A 23,003-nucleotide genomic window follows, 5' to 3' on the forward strand; every position below is an offset into this window, starting at 1 on the left:
CTCCCTCTTCACTCTGTGCTGTAACGTCTTATATTCCTCCACCAAGTCTCCTGATCTTCTTTCCTCCTTCCAGATGACACACCCTGCACCTTTCTTCCTGTCTTCCTGATCACTACTGCTGTAGTTTCCCAGGCATCTGGTAACTACCAAGCACTACCTGACCACCCAGAGCCTGTCTCAACTTCTGTCTAAATTCCTCACAACATTCCTCCTTTTTCAGCTTCCACAACTTGGTTTTCTTCTCCATCTCTATCTTTGACCTCTGCTTACAGACCATCAAAGTCATCCTACACACCACCATCCTATGCTGTCTGGCTATACTCTCTCCCACTACCACTTTACAGTCACTAATCTCTTTCAGATTGCCTCTTCTACATAGGATGTAGTCTACCTGTGTGCTCCTACCTCCACTCTTGTAAGTCACTCTATGCTCCTCCCTCTTCTGAAAATAAGTGTTAACCACAGCCATGTCCATCCACCTAGCAAAGTCCACTACCATCTGTCCTTCAAGGTTCCTTTCCTTAACTTGAACCTTGCCCATCTCCTGTGTTCCCCTCACCAACATGTCCATTAAAATCAGCTCCTATCACCATTCTCTCACCCATGGGAATACTCTCTATCACCTCATCTAATTCACTCCAGAATCTCTCTTTCTCCTCTAACTCACAACCTACCTGTGGGGCATAACCACTAACAATATTCAACATCACACCTTCAATCTCTAACTTCAGATTCATCAACCTGTCTGACACTCTCTTCACCTCCAGAACATTCCTCACAAACTCCTCCTTCAGGACCACACCTACCCCATTTCTCAAACTATCCACACCATAATAAAACAGCTTGAATCCTGCTCCTATACTATTAGCCTTGCTACCCTTCCCACTGGTCACCTGTACACACAGTATATCCACCTTCCTTCTCTCCATCATATCAGCCAGCTCTCTACCTTTCCCTGTCATAGTACCAACATTCAGAGTTCCTATTCTCAGTCCTACCCTCTTACCTTTCATCTTCTCTCTCTGTCTATGCACTCTCCTCTACTTCTTCAACCAACAGTAGCCCAATTTCCACCAGCGCCCTGTAGGTCAACGGCGCTGATGGCGGTCGTTGTTAACCTGGGCCTCGACCGATCCGGTATGGAATTTATTGCAGCTTCTCTCCTTTCTTAGTTGTCACTGGAACAGGGCACTGTTTCACCCTGCTGGCGTGGATCCACTGAGGTTGAGAATCAGTGAGCACAGCAGTGCACATGACTGCTACCACTCTAGTTGAATAGCCAAGGGCTGCTTCCCCCACTTTCCTAGGATTGAGGCTTTTTACTAAAACTGCATCACCTGGGAGAAAAGGGTGAGTCAGCTGATTTGTAGGTAGAGGGAGAGAGGCAGAGACATTACCATGCATACTGTTTAATTTTTCAACTAGTGTTTGAGTGTAATCGCCAACAATCATCTCCAGGTCACCTAAAAAGGAAACACCAGGATTACCCTTTAGTCCAAGGGGTTGGAAATGGCCTGCCCATGATTATCTCAAAAAGAGTTAGTTGGGATTTTGCATGTGGTGTCATGCGAATTTCACAAAGAACTGAGGGCAGGAGATCCACCCAGTTTCGGCTGTTGGTTTGTAATAATGCCTTAGTATATCTGTCTTTAATGGTTCTATTCTTTCTTTCTACTATCCCTGAACTTTGGGGATGGAATGGAATATGAAAGTTCCAGTCAGTTTTGAAATACTGACAAAGTTTCTGGGTCACTTTGGCCTTGAATGGTGAACTGTTATCACTGTCAATTGATTGTGGGATACCATACCTAGGTATGATTTCTTTTGCAAAAATTTTAATAACAGTATTTGCATTTTCCTTTGCACAGGGAAAAAGCTTTTTCACAGGTGGCATATATGTAAAGTTAATTTGTAATGCTTAAAAACGGTGCTTCTGGAGGGGGTAATGCATCATGTTTGGCAGTTTTACCCTGAACATTGGCTCTAGCACAAATCAAACATAAGCAGAGAGGAAGTGGAAGAAATCTCATCTGGACGCAGATCTCGCCTCTTATCGTATGCTTCTGTCCAGATTCTCTTCAGACATGACTTCTGCCAAGACTTCCTTTTACAAGGAAAAGCTTGAGGCTTCTGCACAAGATCCCCGAAAGCTCCACAACATCATCTCTGCACTACTCAACCCTCCGACTCCACCTGCTCCATCCTCCCTGACTGCTGAAGATTTTGCCACTTTTTACACAGAGAAGATTGAGAACATCTGCCAGACCTTCATGTCCACCCCTACTTCATCTGCATTACACAGCCAGGACTCAGCTACTCCTTCACTGAAGCATCCTCTCAACCATAGCAGCAGAAGAGGTTTTGCAAATCATCAACTCCTCCAATCCCACCACCTGCCCACTGGATCCAATCCCTTCCACTATGCTCCAGACCATCTCACCTGACCTCCTGCCCTTCATCACCACAGTCATCAATAGATCCATTACATCAGGACAGGTACCAACTGCCTTTAAGCAAGCAAGGGTTATCCCTATACTAAAGAAACCTACTTTGGATCCCTCTGACATTAATAATTACAGACCAGTATCACTCCTCTCCTTTCTTTCAAAAATTCTCAAACAAATTGTTTATAATCAGCTGTCTGACTATTTCTTGCAAAATAATCTCCATGATCCCAACCAGTCTGGCTTCAAAGCAGCACATTCTACAGAGACCGCCCTTTTGGCGGTCACTGAGAAACTACATACTGCTAGATCAGCCAAGCTGTCATCGGTCCTCATCCTCCTTGACCTTACTGCAGCATTTGACACGGTTAACCACAAGACTCTCTTGTCCACCCTCAGGAGTCTTGGAATTTGTGGAACAGCATGGGAATGGTTTGCTTCCTACCTGGATGGTCGCTCATATCAGGTAACATGGAAGGGATTGACATCTGCTCCATGCAGACTCTCTACTGGTGTCCCACAAGGCTCAGTACTTGGTCCTCTCCTTTTCTCCCTCTACACTCACACTCTTGGCAAAGTGATATCCTCACATGGCTTTTCATACCACTGCTATGCTGATGACACCCAACTTATCTTCTCCTTCCCTCCCTCAGATACCACAGCTTCTACCTGAATCTCAGCGTGTCTGGCAGACATTTCATGCTGGATGACAGCTCATCAGCTGAAAATTAATCCCAGCAAAACTGAACTGCTGGTCATTCCAGGTGATTCATCCCCAGACAAGGATCTTGCATTATTTCTGGACAACTCAATGATCTCCCCTTCAGCCACTGCTCGCAACCTTGGGGTAACCATGGACAATCAACTGTCCTTTTCCTCCCATGTTGCCAATGTGACACGCTCATGTCGGTTTCTTCTGTACAACATCAGAAGGATCTGACCATTTCTATCCACACAGGCTACTCAAGTGCTTGTTCAGTCTCTGGTCATTTCAAGACTGGACTACTGCAACCCTTGGCAGGTCTTCCTCTGAATACAACTCATCCACTGCAAATGATCCAAAATGCAGCTGCACGGCTTGTATTCAACCTGCCTAAGTTCTCCCACACCACCCCACTGCTGCGTTCCCTCCACTGGCTTCCGGTAGCTGCAGGCATCAGATTCAAAACACTGATGCTTGCCTACAAAGCCAAGAATGGACCAGCACCATCTTACCTCAAAAATCTTATTACTCCTCGCACTGCTCCTCACTTCCTCCGATCCACTAGCGCTGCCCGACTGGTCCCACCATCTCTCAGGGTAAAAGGTAGGTATTCATCTAGACTCTTCTCTGTTCTGGCACCGAAGTGGTGGAATGAACTTCCCCTAGATGTCCGCCCAGCAGAGTCTCTGACTGTCTTCAAACGACGTCTTAAGACCTACCTTTTCCGGAGGAACTTAAACTAGCTATTACCTTTCACTGTTTATGGTTTATAAAAAAAAAAAAAAAAAAGAACAATTTTAGGCGAATGGTATCCTAAGTCTGTGACCTATTGAACCAGTGTTAATGTTTTCAATGATAGTGACTTAAAGCACTTTTGTATGTCGCTCTGGATAAGAGCGTCTGCCAAATGCCAGAAATGTAAATGTAAATGTAAACATGCAACAAGTAGCAATTTGACAGTTTTAGTAACATTAAGAATACACAATTGTTTGTTGATGTTTCTAATCACCCCTCTTCGTGTGGTATGTGAGATACCATGAAAATGGCACACGAGGAATGGTAATACAAAACAGGGGAGTGCAATGCAGCCCTGAGGACAGTGAATCAGTACGTCCTTATCTGAAGGCAAACAGTTCTCAGAGGACCAAAACAAAAGATCTTGTTTTGTAGCCTGTGTATGTAGAAAAGTTATGTCAATATCTACTGGAGTCAAAATGTGTGTAAACAGAGAAAATACTGTGGGTGTTTTGTGCACAAAAGGTGAGGACATACACTCTTTGGCAGCCCATTTTGCTACTTCATCAGCTAGAGTGTTACCATGAGCCATTTCAGAATCTCCTGGGTTGTGACCCTTGACCTTGACAGCTATGACAGCTAGACATTTAGGTAACATAGAGGCTTCTAAAAGATCAGAAACCAGTGTAGCATGTGAAATGGGTTTACTATTTGCAGCTTTAAAAACACATACATGCCAAATCTTACCAAAATCATGAGCTACACCAAAAGCATATCACAAATCAGTATAAATAGTCACAACTTTACCTTTAAACAGACAACATGCCCTTGTTAAAGCAACAAGTTCAGCTGCTTGAGCTGAAAGAAAAGGAATAGAATGAGTGTACAACGTTAGGCAAAGAACAGACTGAATACCCACATAAGGTGGTATCATCATTGGGTTTAGAGCATGAGCCATCTACAAATATGTGTGCCCCACCATCCAATGGATGTTGTGACAGATATGCACTCAGAGATGATTCTGAAACCATCAGGCACCTGTTCCTCCAAACGAGAGAGCACCAGGCGGTGGAGCAGGACAGCTGGGCTATTTTTGGCTGTTATAGGTATGATAGTGAGATTTTTTGTGGCACAAAGGATGGCTTCATAGCCTGATTGACTTCTGTCTGTCACAAACTTCCATCAGCAAAGTGATCACAAACTATTGAAGCGCTTTCACAGTCTTATATAGTGACAAAGTTCATTTCATTTCCACTGGACGTTCACACTCTGCAGGCTCACAAAAGGGCATCCATGGACATAGTAGGGTTCCCCAGTGTTGTTGGTGTAATTGATGGGACACACATCTGCATAATTGCACCATCGGAAAATGAAGACGTTTTTGTCAACAGAAAGAGGGACCACAGCATCAGTGTGCAATGTGCAAAATTTTAGACATTGTTGCAAAATGGCCAGGCTCAACAAATGATGCCAGGATACTGTCCGAGAGTGGCCTGAGACAGCTTTTTGAAGGACATTATGGCAGTAATGACATATGGCAGTTAACTGTCATTTGTTAGGGGACAGTGGCTATCCATGCAAACCATGGCTCCTCACACCTTACCTCCACCCAGACCCAGGACCACAGCTAAACTACAACAGGTACCTAAACAGTAGACTAACACTGAATCATTGTGTATGAAAATAAAATGCATTTACAAATGTGCTTGAATATATTACAAACAAGAGATATTTAATCTATTTAAGCTATTTAATCAAACCATCAATCAAAATCATATTCACATTATTGTTGAGTGCATTAGGCCACCTTAACTTGTGATGTCTTTTGCACTGACTTTTAGAGCCCACAAGAAAACAAGCTCAATAGTTGATTGGGGTATTGGCCAGCTGAAGAGGAGGTTTCATGTGTTGCATGGAGAAGTGCACCTGTTACCAGCTAAGGTCTGCAGTCATTACAGCCTATGCAGTGCTTCACAACAACTGCAAACCACAACAAATCCCAGAACCTCTTGAAAGCAGTCATGGTAACAGTGATGATGGTGATAAAGATGATGAAGGCATTCAGTTTACCCAGGAGAGAGACATGTCCCAGAGTGGGATTTGTCACAGAGCTTAATTTACAAATTTGCATTTTAGGTAAGTAACAGTTGATGTAATATCCAAACTGGTGTCTGTAGCTTAACATTCCATACACCAACTGTAGTTGAACACAACTGCTGTTATATAGACCACGTGACAGTGATACACTTTTTATTTGTCATTCTTCTTATATTTTAGCAGCTCAATTTTTAGCTTATAATACTCCTCCTGTAAACAGAGAACTTTTTTGTGCTGTGTGAGGGTATCAATTTCGATCTCCAATTTTCTGTCCAGCAGGGATGTTGTTGGGGTGGCTGCAGCAGGCAGGCTTATCTGACACACTGGCTGAGGCTGAGGGTCACACACCTGTGACGTTGATGGCCCCGGTTCCTCTGACAGCTCCATGTTGCAGAAAATTGCTGAAAACAATTCTTTTATTTATTGTTTTGTTTGTTGTCCACATGCGAGAGCACAAAATATGGCACATGGTCTACATATTAAACAGCACTTGTTCTTGATATTTCTCTTTATTTGCCTATTGCCTACTTGTCCTACCTTTGTTGTTTTCCCATTAGCTGGATCATTGAGCTGTCTGTGCCTTCCTTCAGCCCGGTGACATATTTCCGAGTGTCCATGAACATTAAATACAGTTTCCGCTACCTGATACAGTTATTTAGCGGGTGGTCCTCCACCTAAAAACACAGTAGCTTAGGTGTATAGTTCTGTAGGCATATTTAACCAAGCCAGATATAGTAAGAAACTGCAATATCACTCATCTGCGCTTGAAGAATCCCTTTTGTGTGCTGCAATCTCCCTCCTGGCTTGAGACTGCAACACATACCACCACTTTTCACATTCCTCGCTGGTGCGCACAACCAGAGGGAATGAGGAGTTTAGCTGCTGAGATTTTGAGCTGTGATGCCAAATTTACCTTTTAAAATAGTTGAATTTAGTTGAAGAAAATAAAGCAATCTGTCCAATTTGGTTTTCTTGTTCTTTTACTTCCTTCCATCTCTCTTGGATTGTTGGCTATATACCCTCCAAAAGTGCAACTTAAATAGACTGTCCTGAAATCATGTAATTGGTAAAAGGTGAGCCAATTTGCTCCCATCAATCTGAAATGCTGATTACAAGTAATAAAATCAGTGTAAGGACCACCCGCCAGCCTAACGACGAAATCCAGCGGCGTGGGTGAAGGGATCTCATGTCCTACCTTTCCTTTGCACTTCTAGAAGAATTTGTTTCATTTATTAGAATTTGGCTTCATTCTTTGAACTCTGTGTATAATGGTAATCTGACTCCAATTAATAGTTAATATAAGTATAATCTGATGCTGATCATGACTATTCTAAATTTATTAAGTAGATAGAAAACTGAAATGATTGAACATAACTCTATTATAACTTAAACCTGGGTTTCTCCATACAAGTTTAAGTTTCGGTTTGTTCTAATTTAACTTTAAACTGAGGCATTCTCCATTCTGATTTAAGTTCACAATCTAAAATTAAAGAGGTGTATAATAATGATTTTTGGCATAGTTTGGATTGTTGTCTCATGACCTGCGAGGGGGTTGAATAAGGACATATCTTCAACAGCAGATGTGTAAACTTTAGTATACTCTGATTTGGAAATTAGACCTTTTTCAACAATCACACCATGACCTTTAGAATGACATTAAACCTCAATAACATCATACAGGGAGTACTGTATATCATATTTCAGTATTCCTTGAGATTAGAACCTGAAGAGTAAAAGAATGTACATTCTTGGTAAGATCCAGAAAATAGTTCCACCATTGCCTCCTTGAAGAGGGGAAGGTACACAGGAATGGGATTTGTTTTATGACACTTCCCAAAACCCCCCAAAGTCTCCAAAGTTTCTGTTTTTGCTTGAAGATATAACTTCATCACAGTCAATATTAATACTTTTACCTGCCACATTACATCAGTATGGTAAATAAATGTAAGAACTTAAATATAGTAACTATCGTGTGGAATGTGGTTGCTTCAAAAGTAGACACATTTTCAACATTTGGCTGTTTTAATTAACTTTAAGATATTTAGCCTATAACAGAAACTTTGTAGCCTGTATTCATGATTATACAATTTCTTTATATATAAACATGATTTCACTGTCCATTCTATTATCATATATTTTATTTTCACAAAAAGTACACTAAGTCCTTTACATATTTTTTTAACAACCAATCACAGTCCTTGAATTGCTGCATCATCCCTAGCAATGGGGTGAACCACACCTCCTCATTAAGATAAAGGTTTTTGTACTTTCCTTACTCAGAGTTGCTCTGAGAAGTTTCCTAAATCACTTTTAGTCTAGGACTCCCAGCTAGGACTTTTTAGGCTAAGATAGAATTCTCTCAGAGAGCTCCTAAGAAGCTTTGTGAATACTGGCCCAGAAACCCCAGATACTGCACCAGTGTCTTACAGAATGGGATTTTACAGAGCGGGGCCTTGAAACCACACTGGGCCAAGTGGGTTAAGAGGATAATTGAGCCTCTTCTACAGCAGTCTGCATGTAGAAGTTAGACTGTCTTCAGTCTGCATGTAGACCTCAAAGTTCAACAGGTATTTTCAGGTTATCACGGGTCTCAGTCGTGTCAGATGTACACATAACAGAAGAAAAACATTAGTTGGAGTACTGAGAACAAGATGTCCTCCTTCACAGATCACAGTTAAAACAACAGTTTAACTTAGCCAAAATGTCACTACCCAACAGATTGAATGGTGAAGATGGAATGACAACGAATCTGTGATAAAAGAGAATTTCAGGATCATCAGGACTAGTAGTTTTGAGTGAGAAAGTTTTAGGACAGGTGACAGGAACCCCATCTATTCCCACAGAATTGATACCAGAGTTTGATACTGTCCCATTGTACTGTTTTCCAAATGAGGTGCATGTAGCACCTGTGTCAACCATAAAAGGGTAAATGACACCTTCAACACACAGATTCATAATTGGTAATGAATTTGGATCAGAACTAAGTAGGAGACGGCAGGGGCTCCTTCACTCTGTGGGCAGCCCTATTGATGTTGAAACTGCCACTGATGAGGGGTGTTACTCTGAAAATTCTGTGTCTCATCCTGTGTGTTAGGGAAACACTTGGTTACACCATTTCTAAGATCAAGTTGTTTATTTCTACATTTCTTTTCCCAGTGTCCAGGAATGTGGCAATAATTACACTTAATTACAAATAATTACACTGGTGAGATTGGCCTTCAGAGGCTGAGGCCAACATATGTTTAACAGACTTGGGAGAGTTATCACTGATTCTAGTTCTCTATCTCTGGTTGCAAATGTAGCTACTGAGTTTGTAAACTCTGCAAGATCACTCTGACACTAATGTAAAGAGCAAGGCATACTGCTTTGTCAATGGGAGATGAGCACTTCCTCCCCATTCTCCTTTAAAATAAGTAACAAAAGCACTGGGAGTCTCATTTCAAGCTTGTTTAGCATTAGCAGCATGAGATATGTCTTGTTGGCCCTATGCTCGCGCCATCAGAAATGTGTGGAGCTGTGTATAAAATTGTTGTAAATGATCTAGCTCACTCCACTCATAAGTAGCACTCTGGTATCAGTTCTAGGTTTCCTGGGTTTATTAATGACTGGATTCAGATTAGAAATATTTTCAAATAATATTTGTGTTACAATCTATCAAGAGTGTTAAGTAAAATGCAACAAAAGTCTGAACTAGTTAACTGGACATAACATGTATGCCATGGGCATTGCTAGACCATTTTTAGGGGGACTTTAACCCCCCTAACATATCTACTCAGCCCCCCTAAAAATTCTGTGATTCTCTATAAACTATATACAAATTTGTGATCGCCTCAGTCCCCTTTAAATTTCATATGAAAACAGCGGCAGACTTCGGCTCCTCCCCGTCTTACAGCGGGTTCTTCAATCTGCAGACTGTAGTGTCACAGAGCAAGGATCAGAGGAGTGTGTGTGTGATCAGGAAGACTCATATTTAGCTTGTTCAGTACTCAAATGTTAGACACATCTATGCAATACAGTGGAATGCTGCAATAAATTTACCATCCCACCCTGTTAGTCAAAGATTTATTTGATTTTATTTATTTGTTTATTTTTTACTATTATACCCTCATTGGGGGCTGAGCCCCACTTCAATGAAAATCCTAGAATCGTCCCTGGTGTACACTGCTTCAAAGCATCAACAAATCTACTAGGATGGGAACAAGGAGGAAGAGAATCACAAATAGCTTTGATTTCACTAATGGTTGGAGGACCACTGGAATGCCCTTGCAGGGATTAAAAGTCAGCCATGAAGAAAAAACTTAAGACCTCACATTAAACTTAGGGCCACTGAGTAGATGTCACAGCTTCTATGTAGCACGATTTGAAATGCAGTCTGCTGGTGACATACATAAAGCTTTAATGAAATGCCAGTCTAATTTGACCTTTCCCAACCCTCCATGGCCCAAAAGGGGTGGTCCACCATGTTTCAAGATATAAAGTTCCAACTTGTATGTACTTCCATTGTCACATCCACCCTCAATTTTGCATCTGCACACACTCTTTGACCTGTGTAGGTTTGGAGTCTTTAACAGATGGATGGGGAAGAGTCGTGTGTTCTGCTCTGGAAATGAAAGGCACAGTGGATCCCATGTTCAATTCCATCTTTAACTTACCACTGACATCTCTGGAATAAGACAGAAGATCTCTGTCTTCATCTTTAGTGATACTATGTAGTTCTAAACAGGCCAGTTTATTTCTGTCAGACTCTGTCCCTGCTCTGCTTTCACTCTGCGACATACTGCACATGCTTAGCTTTATGCGTGGGCTTTCTACCCAGCAATGGTTTCCCTTTCTGTGCTTGCTTGCTATCTGATTTTTGTTTGTACACTGTGTCCCAGTCTGTTAAACTTTCTTTGTCTTGTCCTTGAACCAGCACTCACATCATGAGTTTTTGCCACATCTGCAAGACTTTATTTGTATCGTTCATTGACATTTTGTGCAGTCCACTCTTCACACCCCTTTTCTGTAGCATCCTTTGCAGCTGTCTACATCTACGCTGCAATAGACAATGCTTTTTCCAGTGTAAGATCTTTTTCTGGCAGCAGCCTCTGTTATGTGCTCTGACTGTGTGTGCCACACACCAGTCGGTCATGCAGTGCATCAGAAATCCAAGTCCAAATTCACAAAACTGAGCGAGTTTGTGTAATTCAGCAATATAGTCAAAAGATGCTGTTTTTCCTTAGACTGATTTCAATTCCGAAAACGAAATCTCTTTGCTATTACAATTGGCTTCGGATCAAGGTGATTTTTTTAATGTATTCACAATTGTTTGAAATTCCTGAGCAGAGGGATTTGTGGAAGCTAGCAGTTTACATAACAGACTGTTTTTGCATCCATTATTCTGAGAAGAGTCACACTTTTACTCTCGCTCAGACTGCCTCATGCTCCTTCCCCTTTTTGACTGACCTGGGTGGATTAGTGAATATTTATACATCGGGACTCCTCGTTTTTGTTTCGGTTCGGGCTTATCACCAATCTGTTGTGACAACTTTACAACTTCAACTTCACAGTTGTTTGTAACAACTTCAAAATAATATGCGGTGGACTCGCAGGTGAAATTTCACCATTTACTACTGGGCTTGAAAAACGCAGACAACTTCACATCAAAATGTAACAGTATTAATGCACATGCCATAAAATACATAAAGGGTGTCATTGTGCTACCAAAGATAGATCCATACACTACAGTCTGTTCACTGAGGTGTGTGTTCACTCTTCCTTATAAAAGCTCCACTGTCACTGCTTAAACTGATCAGTAGTCTAGTGGCAGCCTGTCTATATCTGCTGGTGACCATGATTCTTAGTGTAAAATGTTACAAAACTCAGGGTATGAACTATTATCATAAAAATGATAATCAAGAAATAAAACATTAGAAGAATTCCTGTTCAGTATTCTCCATTTATACCACAAAGCTGAAAGAATCTGATGAGTCAGGAGATGTTGAATAATTTAACACCCAATAGGGGCATGTTTCATGAAGCAGATCTGAGATTAGTATTATTAAAACCACAGGTTTAATATACTAATACTAAAACATTATCATTTCTATAGACTTATTTAAAGTTTATGTAAGAAATCTTTGTAACAGTCCAAATGTTTACAATATGAAAATAAAATAAGTCTGAAAACATAACGACAATTTGGGCAAACGGGAATAGGTAAGTATAGTTTGCTAATGGAATTCTTACCGCTGAGTGAAAGAGACATCTGTCACTCAAGATATACAGGAAGTACAGCAGGCTGCGGCAGTATTTCTGTTTTGCTATTATAGCATTCCTTACATAGTTTAATCTGGAATAGTTTTGTCTTTGAAACATAATTGCTTTCTTGAAGTGTGTTTTTTGGTGATCTTTTTATGCCATGATACTACTAGTACTGGCCCTGACTGAGTCACCCGAGTTAAATGATCCAATTCTGCATATTAACTCATGATTCATGAGTCTGAGGTCTAAATTAACCCAATTCTTATTTGTTCTATGGCTTCTACCATGCTTTTTTTATGAAACAATACAGAACATTATATATTATACATTAACATCAATGCAGTTATTTAACATAGCAGAGAAAAAGCAGACTCGCGGAACCGGGTCATAGACTGATTCAGCTGAGAATCTTACGTTTAGTCTCAGCACCTCCAAAGTGCATGAGCTGACATTCTTAAAATGCCAATTTATAGGCAAAGCACTATGTAGTTATTCTTTTTGCACATTTTGCATTTTTGTTTAGTGTGGTTATTTTATTCCTTAAGATAAAAATTAAGATATTCATTTTTATTCCATTTGGATACTTTAACATATTTAATTTTTGGTACATAACTGAATTGCACATTTTTCATTTTTGTGTTAACTTGCAATTACTATTACATACATGCCATAACAGTACATAACTATACTCATTAAATTATTATAGCATATAATCACCTGCATTAATACCACCAATCAATTACAATAGGGTGAAAAAGAAATTACCACCACTACTTCTCACTATATAGCCCACTATAAATGTGGGCTATAAAAGAATCACTGACTCAATTCAATTCAGTGAGTGACTCAACGAAACCTGAGTCTTTAAAAAGAATAGTTTTTACCACCACTACCTCAAAGACGCGTGGAATTAATTGCATTTTCTCCTTGTTTGCCAAGGGATGTCTCTTCCAATCCGCCGCAAGAAATCCATTTAGGAAACATACCTTTTCCGGTCTGTCGGAATTCCCATTGTGTGTTTTCCGATTTGTTTTGTTTTGAGTCAAGTGTGAGTCAAGCTGCAGCAGGACTTTCACTAACACACCAACGTGGTACTTTCACGGATATCATGTTTCCATCTCAGGAGCACTGATGTTTGGGATTCTTCAGGGTATGTACAGATGGATAAATATGGCACATTTTTAATGTATATAAGGATATTTAATGACTCACATACATGAGACTTGTTATATGTTACGGGCACAAAGAGAACAAGTGTCTCCGCAACATAAGGATCTCGTAGTCAATGGCTTCCCATTCTGCATGGGCTGACCTAAAAAACAGGCGAAATATTCACAGGAATGAAGACACGAACCACTTGTTTCTTTTCCCAAATTGCATCTTTTTATTTCACCAACATAAAAGACACGAGACTTTCGATAGAGGTTTGTTTTGAAAATGGATGTCGGCAGGAGTCTCGCTCTAAAAAAAAAATGTTAATTTAAGATAAATGTTGTGTCCACACTATTTTTGAAGCCATGTTGCTGCGGCTGCTTTTCTTCCAGTGACCTCAACTTGAATTGCTCTCTCGTTGGCTGGAGGTCGTAGCTACAATTGACACGACGTGATGTCGAGTCGGCCGACCGTCCCAGATATTTAACATGCCAGATATCTGGATTTTGTCTGTGAGGTGTCAGCGACGCATCAGCGAGCCTTTTTAATGCGTCGTTGAGTAGTTCACACAAAGATTGCCGAGCGCTGATCACCCGCTGATTTTCCCACGATCACAGCCCGAGCTGTGAGCTCGTTAACTTGCAAATCGTGCTTAAATTGTGCTTTTAAAATCCTGTAGTGTGAATTAGACTTTAAGCTGGACATAAAAGGCCACTCTAAAATGTGCAGTTTTACTGTACTGGGGGGGTCCAAAAACTAGTCAGTATCTGGCGTAACCACCATTTGCCTCACACAGTGCAACACATCTCCTTTGCATAAAGTTGATCAGGTTGTTGATTGTGGCCTGTGGAATGTTGGTCCACTCGTCTTCAATGGCTGTGCGAGGTTGCTGGATATTGGCAGGAACTGGAACATGCTGTCGTATACGCATCCCAAACATGCTCAATGGATGACATGTCCAGTGAGTATGCTGGCCATGCAAGAACTGGGATGTTTTCAGTTTCCAGGAATTGTGTACAGATCCTTGCAACATGGGGCCATGCATCATCATGCTGCAACATGCTGGTCGTGGATGAATGGCACAACAATGGGCCTCAAGATATCTTTGCATTCAAAATGCCATCAATAAAATGCACCTGTGTTCATTGTCCAGAACATACGCCTGCCCATACCATAAGCCCACCGCCACCATGGGCCACTTGATCCACAACGTTGACATCAGCAAACCGCTCACCCACACGACGCCATACACGCTGTCTGCCATTTGCACTGTACAGTGAAAACTGGGATTCATCCATGAAGAGAAAACCTCTCTAACGTACCAGATGCCATCGAATGTGAGCATTTGCCCACTCAAGTCGGTTACGATGACAAACTGCTATCAGGTCAAGACCCCCATGAGGACAACGGGCATGTAGATGAGCTTCCTTGAGACTGTTTGACAGTTTGTGCAGAAATTCTTTGGTTATGCAAACTGATTGTTGCAGCAGCTGTCCGGGTGGCTGGTCTCAGACAATCTTGGAGGTGAAGATGCTGGATCTTGAGGTCCAGGGCTGGTGTGGTTACACGTGGTCTGCGATTATGAGGCCGGTTGGATGTACTGCCAAATTCTCTGCAATGCCTTTGGAGATGGCTTATGGTAGAGAAATGAACATTCAATTCACGGGCAACAGCTCTGATGGACATTCCTGCAGTCATCATGCCAATTGCATGCTCCCTCAAAACTTGAGACATCTGTGGCATTGTGCTGTGAGATAAAACTGCACATTTTAGAGTGGCCTTTTATTGTGGCCAGCCTAAGGCACACCTGTGCAATAATCATGCTGTCTAATCAGCATCTTGATATGCCACACCTGTGAGGTTGATGAATTATCTCGGCAAAGGAGAAGTAATAGGCCTTTTGTGTACACAGAAAACATCTTAGATCTTTGAGTTCAGCTCATGAAAAATGGGGGCAAAAACAAGTGTTGCATTTATAATTTTGTTCAGTGTACATTAACATAAATAGACAGCAGAATGTTTGTTAGTGGATTAAAATAGAGGAAGTTTTAGGATGTTTTTGAGGCGATCTCTTCGCCTTTCTTCCCCAAAGATGTGCTAAATGTAATTTACATATAAAAACTGGTTCGACTGGTGTTCAGATGATCTGAGATACACTATATTGCCAAAAGTATTCACTCACCCATCCAAATAATCAGAATCAGGTGTTCCAATCACTTCCATGGACACAGGTGTATAAAATCAAGCACCTAGGCATGCAGACTGTTTTTACAAACATTTGTGAAAGAATGGGTCGCTCTCAGGAGCTCAGTGAATTCCAGCATGGAACTGTGATAGAATGCCACCTGTGCAACAAATCCAGTCATGAAATAGCTACATAAACTGAGGGAGCGGGGTCAGCGGATGCTGAGGCACATAGTGCGAAGAGGTCGCCAACTTTCTGCAGTCAATCGCTACAGACCTCCAAACTTCATGTGGCCTTCAGATTAGCTCAAGAACAGTGCGCAGAGAGCTTCATGGAATGAGTTTCCATGGCCGAGCAACTGCATCCAAGCCATACATCACCAAGTGCAATGCAAAGCGTCGGACGCAGTGGTGTAAAGCACACCACCACTGGACTCTAGAGCAGTGGAGACACGTTCTCTGGAGTGACGAATCGCGCTTCTCCATCTGGCAATCTGATGGACAAGTCTGGGTTTGGCGGTTGCCAGGAGAACGGTACTTGTCTGACTGCATTGTGCCAAGTGTAAAGTTTGGTGGAGGGGGGATTATGGTGTGGGGTGGTTGTTCAGGAGCTGGGCTTGGCCCTTTAGTTCCAGTGAAAGGAACTCTGAATGCTTCAGCATACCAAGACATTTGACAATTCCATGCTCCCAACTTGGTGGGAACAGTTTGGAGCTGGCCCCTTCCTCTTCCAACATGACTGTGCACCAGTGCACAAAGCAAGGTCCATAAAGACATGGATGACAGAGTCTGGTGTGGATGAACTTGACTGGCCTGCACAGAGTCCTGACCTCAACCCGATAGAACACCTTTGGGATGAATTAGAGCGGAGACTGAGAGCCAGGCCTTCTCGTCCAACATCAGTGTGTGACCTCACAAATGCGCTTCTGGAAGAATGGTCAAAAATTCCCATAAACACACTCCTAAACCTTGTGGACAGCCTTCCCAGAAGAGTTAAAGCTGCAAAGGGTGGACCGACATCATATTGAACCCTATGGATTAGGAATGGGATTGTTGCAAATATAGCTCAACATTTAAATATTTAAGTGTAATTATAACTGGTTATAATTAATTATAAATATTCAAATTGGGGTTTTTGAACTGTCAGAGAATCAATAACACAATTATTTGATTTGTTCATCCAGAGAACAGACAGTATAATTATGCATTAATTCCAGGGAAAGTTATCTTCCTGGCCAAGAAAGAATAACTATTTTATAAAGTACTAGCTGTAATTTAGCATGTAAAAAGAGCAATTTCAGGGACCCCGAAATTGTGAGCAAAGCACAGACACAATCACTCGTGAATGAAATGCATTTAATAAAACAAAAACACACAACACATACTAACTACGACATACAAACATAAAAGACAGGGTAAGGATTATAGAGAGGGGATAAGTAGGCAAAGAGAGATTGAGATTAAGGAAGAGAATACGGAGGAAATCAGAGCAAGAGAGAGAGAGATAAGGAAACAGAGTACAGATCAAATACGGCAAGTTTCAGATCGAGTTTTAGTCATCACGTGTGAGAATCGTCAAGGTAATTTCACCTTAATAAAGGGGCTTCAGCTTAAAATTGTGGATCTAAAATAATTGGTAGCTTTTACTTGCATTAGTTCGTTGACAACCATCTTGACGTAGTGGATCAAGGAGGTTCGGAGATTCAAAGTCCTCGGAGCAAGCAAGAGATTCTGCTGGAATGAAAAAGGTTTCGGTGGTGCAAAGTTCCTTGATTTGAAGCTGCCGGCAAAGTCTCAAGTGAAAGTAAAAGTCTTGTCCCGAAGAAAGGTCGGAGTCGAGTCAGGCCCCGATAGATGGGTGCTTAGGGTTTTTATTGATCCCTTGGTCGCGCCCAGTTATTCAGAGTGACCAATCCAATACCTGAAACTTTTGGAGGGAAAAGTTTCTGTCTCCGCTCCGTCACTCATTTGCATGCTTTATGCTGAAGTCAGGAATGGATAAAGTTTCAATTAAAGTATCGTAGGCTCATATTATGTACTTGAATGGCCACATGGCCTACACTATTGCTTATAGAATTATAAGAGGATCATTTTGATAGTAGACATGAAAGGAACAGTATGAGAGGAAAGGAAACTGGGTATAGGCAATTAAAACATACATTCTTATCTTATAAAAACATGTTCTATTTCATGAAAACACAGAACAGCAGGTCATGAGTGGTAATACCACCATAAAAGTAAAGGCAAAAGGGGAATATATATACACACACAGGTGGGTTAGGCATGGGTCAGGTAGGGTTTTACTACTGTTTTATTGGAAGCTGAATAAAGGAACTCTCCTTGTGTGTGCGTGTGGGGGTCAGGATGAGTGTTTCCCGACGCTTTGGGTGTGTGTGTGTGTGCGCGCGTGTGTCTCTTCAGTCAGAGCTTTGGTCATCCCCCGGCCAAGGCATTGATTCGGTTTAGATTAGGGAATTCTTTTCACGGTCGTAAAACTGCTGGGTGCAGGGTGATTTGTATGGTAAAGTCACAAGTTGATGGTAAGTTCCAGGTGTGAGGCTGAGCTATCAGCATTGATGGTCCTTTTGGGAAGGATGCGACTCCATGAGCACGTGATCCGGCCTGGAGACGCTACAGTCCCCCCTTTTGGACGAGGAGTGACCTGTAGGGGACATCTTCGGCCAATAGTTGTCGGAAAGGTCGGCTAGCAGCTGGCTCATGAGTGTTAGAGGGCAGGTGGATCAGGATGGTTGGACAGCAGGTGAGATCTCTGTGAGGCTCAGCATTGTCTCCGACGGTGTCTCATTTTTCGGCTGGTTCCGCCTAAAAGTCCAAGGAAGGGCAGCTGTGCACTTGTCCATGGACACTTGAACACCATTGACTCTCGAGTAAAATCAGAGTAAGACCCAGGGTCAGTGCGTATCCCATGGCAGTGGTGAGGCACAGTGCCATGTCGGCACCGGTCCAGGATCGGACAACAGGGAAACTGGTTGGGGTCGGCCGTCGGGACAATGCTTGGAGGTCCGCATCTACTGGGGTAATGTCGATCAGCTGAGACCCCCCTTTCCTCGATCCTCAGTCCTAATTCAGGATGCAGGGTGAGATTGCGGTCTTTGAAGAAGGCAGGGATTTCTATCTCAGACTCGTATTCCTCACTGGGGAGATGGAACAGAGCAAGGTCCCCGAGGTGGAGGATGGCGCCCTTGGGCACATGGATCCACATGTACTGGTCAGGCAAGTTGAACAACACTTTCTGGGTGTGAGTCCTGCTGTTGGTGATCAGAAGTCCAGATTGGTTCCTTAGTACATTGCCTGATGCCAGACCAGGTGAGGTGATATCTGGTTTTGTCTGTCCTCGGGTTGATTAGAGGCACAGCAGGGAGATCCACAGCAGCGTCTTGAGGACGGGTTCTTTATTTCCCCGGTTCAGCTTGATTTGGTAGGCGACTGGGGAAAGTTTGTTCACAATTTCACGTGGCCTGGTCCAATGTGGCAGGAATTTCTTTGAAATCCACTGAGAGGTTGTCTGAGGCGGCTGTGTGAAACTATAGTACCAGACCTTGTCACCCACGTTCAGCTCATTATGTGATGCTTTCCTGTCGTAATATGCTTTCTGGCCTTCCGCACTCTTTTGGAGGTGTTGTTGGGCAAATGCAAATGTGGATCTTAGATGCAGGTGCAGGTTGTCGAGGTACTGATGGGTGGTGTAGGCTGTTACCAGGTTAGAGTCCCCTGGCTGGTATAGCAGGTGCAGTGGCAGGGTCATTTGCTGTCCAGTCATTAGTTCAAACGGGGACACCCTGGTGGAATCGTTGGGCATGGCTCTGATGGCCATGAGCACCAGAGGCAATTTCACATCCCAGTCTTTTTGGTTAGCAGACACACATTTCTTTAGTATGCTGACTATAGCCCGATTGGTTCGTTCCACTTAACCTGAGGAGATGTGACTGATGTGCAGGTGCGTTTGTATCCCCAGTAGTTCCCAAATTTTCCGCATGACTTCGGCAGTGAAATGGGTGCCTCTGTCTGAGTTGATTCTCAGAGGTAGTCCGAACCTGGAGAAAATGTGGTTCATCAGGAGGTACGCTGTGGTTTGGGCTGTATCGTTGGGTGCAGGGAGGCACTCTACCCACTTAGTGAACTGGCACACGGCTGTGAGGAAGTATTTGTTGCCCCTTGCTGACCTGGGTAGAAGTCTCACCCAGTCTATTTGGAGGTCTGACCACGGAAAGCTAACTCCTCTGCGTTGCAGTGAGGCTCTGTGGTTCGGGTTCACTGGCTGGAATTGACAGCAAACGAGGCATCCCTTGACATAGTCTGCCACATCTTGCTGCATACCAGGCCAGTATGCCACTTGCTTTAGTGTCTCATAAGTGGCTTTTGTGCCGTGGTGTCCAGCACATGGTGCATCGTGGGCATACATTAACATGACCCCCCTTTGGCACTGTGGCACTACCAGCCTTGGTGATTTGTGGTTATGGGCATATCGTGCTTCCATGTTGCGCCCCTGGAGAGACATTAACCATGTGGCGAGGCGGGCGTTTGTTACTACACTGTTGCGGAGGCGTTGGCTATTGAGGAAGGTGACAGGTTGGTGGCAGGTCTCTATGATCACCTTTTGGGACCCGATATAGTTGGAGAATCTCTGGATGGCCCACACTGTGCAGAGTAACGAACTTGTTTGCTCTCAGGTCGGGGAGTTCCCGCAGGGAGTGGCGGAATTTCCCGTGACCTTTGTGACCTGGCATCCGGCTTCAGGTGCTCTGGGTGACTGTGGAGGCAGAGGCTCTCGCACTTGAGCCCAGAGTTTCAGCTGTTTGAAGTCCAACAAAGGTTCAAAACGGTCCAACAAGTCCTTTCCGATGAGCAGGGGGTAGGTATCCATTGGAGAGATGTACACAGGGTGCACCACACTCATAGGTCCGATGGTTAAGTGAATAGGAGCTACCCGCTCAAGTTGGACCTCATTTTGGCTATATGATTGCACATTTAGCGCGCACTTTTGATATCTGAGGGTTCTGTTTTGTCATTTAGCTTCGACTTGCAGGTTGTTAAAAAGGTGGGCTGACATTAAGGTTAGATCCGCTCCAGTGTCCACGAGAGCTTCCAGTTTCACTTCGTTTTCCAATGTAATAGCCAGGTACAGTTTTTTAGCCATTCCCCTCTCAAGTAGGTTTCCCAGGAGTCTTGGCACTGAGGCTGGCGTAGTGACTGGCAAACAGCCAGGACTGGATTCAGGTGGTTCGTTGGGGAGGCAGACCACCAAAACGGCATTCTCAGACACGTTGGGTTTCTCTCTGGAGGGCCGTGGCTGGAACTCAGCTGGCTCTGGTATTCCAGCGGTTGACTGAGGTAGCTGGGGGGTGTCACTAATGGGTGGTGGAATGGATGGCTCGGTGGTCAGCAGTGAGTGGTCAGTGTCTGGGTCTTGTGGTTCGGTTTGTGAAGAGCTATCTTGGGTTTTGGAATCGGATTTCATGCTTAGTCATAATGGATCTGGTTTATCTCCCTTGTCCTTGTGGTGGCGCCTTTCTTGGATGATTTCCTTCAAAGCTTTCAAGATTTCTGCTGTCTCAGATGTAGTTTCCAGATCTTGTGCCACTGATCGTCTGTACCTGGGCTTGTCTGGACCATTTTGAGAAAGGTTATGCTGTTCACGGTCAGGCCCTGAGGTTCGTGTTGATGGATATCGTCCTCCCATGGGCCATCTCCTGTTGTCCCAGGTGGCTCTCCCCCTTGAGTTGTCCCCGGGTCTACTGGGGTGTCCGGCATGATGTTTGGGCCATGCACCACCGTGGCCCCAATGCCCTCTGCTGGCAGGGGAGTGTGGTGGCATTCTAGGAGCAGGCTGGTTGTTGTGGTGGTGTTGGATGCCCTAGTGCCAGTTCCGAACTGTGCTCGGAAATAGAGTAGATCGTTGGGCCCTTTACAGCTTTCTCTGGAACAGTACTTTGCTTAGTGTAGGCTTTGTGTGCCAAGTCTCTCAGCTGTTGGGTGGACATGCTCCGTGGGCAGACCAGGACCCCTAAGTGCTGGCTCACACTGGAGTGCAGGTTCTGGAGAAACAAAGTCTTGAAATTGAAATCCTCTTCCATTCCTGGCTCATTTCGTGCCCCAAAGTAGGCCCGTCGGAGCTTGTTGTAGGAGGCCTGTGGGGTTTCTACTTTGCCCTGTTTTAAGTCCATGGCTGCAAACAGTCCGTGCTCCGAGTCTGGTTCAGAGAACTCTTTAATTAAAGCTTGTCGAAGTTGCTGGTAGTTTGCGGTGACTGTTTCTGGCTGCCGGTCTAGGAAACTCCACACCTCCCGGCTGGAGGTGATCCTGAGAAGGTAGAGCTTGTCTCGTGTAGTCACATTGGTCAGAGTTTGTAAATGAAAGTCAATGTCCTGCAGGTAGGCATGCACATCGTGGCCTCCCATGGGGTTTGGCGTGAAAGTGGGGATATTCCTAGCCAGTTTGTCCAGTTCCCTCAGGGCCACTCTGTGCCTGGGATACGGGGTTCCTTGAAAGGACTCCCACCCCCTTTCTTTTATGGGGGTTCGATGATGCTAGTAGGTGAGGTCTTGAATAGGGGGCCCCCGCCCCCCTTGGACAGGAAATTCTTGGCCTGGAGGATCGAAATCCTTTGAGGTTGAGGGAAATTCTATGGGGTGCATTTCCCTTTCAGGTTCACCTTGCAACTTATATGCATGCTTAAGTTCCCTATGCATTTTGTCAACTTCATCCTTCAAATAGTCTCTTTGTTTTGACAAGGCATGGACTTCGGCCCGGGCACTTTGTAGATGGCCCTTGTAGGCCATAGCCTTGGTGTCTCTTTCTCTCAGTTCGGCCTCTGCTCTTTTTAAAAGGCCCTTGGCTTGCTGGAGTTTCTCGCTGAGCTCCTCTCTTATATCCTTTTCCTGTTGCTCGCGTTGTGCAGTGTTCACCTGGAGCTCGGCCAGGGCTGTCTGTAGTTTCACTACTTCCTCCTGCAGCTCCGGTTCCTGTTCACCTGCCATCTGATGTCAGTGCTCCATTTCGGTTGTCAGCTGGTCTAATTGACTGTGAGCAATTTCCAGATTCCTCCGAGCCTCCCCAGCTTGGATCTTTAGTGCTGCTGATTCTTGTTCCAGGTGGGATATGCTTGTTTCACCCCCCTTTGCCTGGAGGAGGAGGTTGTGTGCCAGAGATCCGAGAGTCTTGGCCAGCTCCTTATGGCTGTAGTCATGCGTGGGATCGCAGGCAATCAGGGCACTTAAGTTGTCATCCAGCTGTTCAGGGCTCAGAGATTGTATGTCTCTCGCAGCCTCCGGTATGAGGGCACCGGTCATGGCGTTCAGCCAGGCCTCTAAGTTGATCCCAGTGCGTATCAGGGCTTGATGATTGAGACATGCTGGTTCACTGGTGGGGAGAGAGTAGAGAGAACAACGGTGCGAGGACCAATGCAATTCCTTGCCGTGCTAGTG

The 23,003-nt window shown here is 43.7% G+C and overlaps 1 protein-coding gene across 1 annotated transcript; it reads right to left on the bottom strand.

Annotated features, from left to right (window-relative positions):
* Positions 1-21,391: 21,391 nt before the first annotated feature.
* On the bottom strand, positions 21,392-22,563 carry LOC131355645 (uncharacterized). The gene is made up of 2 exons (XM_058394055.1): positions 22,141-22,563; positions 21,392-22,038 (listed from the first exon to the last, which is right to left on the bottom strand). The coding sequence occupies exons 1-2, from the start codon at positions 22,554-22,556 to the stop codon at positions 21,396-21,398; spliced, it is 1,059 nt and encodes a 352-aa protein (XP_058250038.1). The 5' UTR covers positions 22,557-22,563; the 3' UTR covers positions 21,392-21,395.
* Positions 22,564-23,003: the final 440 nt, after the last annotated feature.

This window comes from Hemibagrus wyckioides, linkage group LG07 (assembly GCF_019097595.1).
Source record: "Hemibagrus wyckioides isolate EC202008001 linkage group LG07, SWU_Hwy_1.0, whole genome shotgun sequence".
Classification (NCBI taxonomy): Eukaryota; Metazoa; Chordata; class Actinopteri; order Siluriformes; family Bagridae; genus Hemibagrus; species Hemibagrus wyckioides.

Bases quoted from the DNA above. Each gene is read 5' to 3' on its own strand.
- LOC131355645 (XM_058394055.1), bottom strand. From the start codon at position 22,556: ATGGCAGGTGAACAGGAACCGGAGCTGCAGGAGGAAGTAGTGAAACTA. The intron at 22,039-22,140 runs GCGGGGGCCCCC...TCCCAGGCACAG, and splicing joins GAATTTCCTGTCCAAGGGGG to AGTGGCCCTGAGGGAACTGG.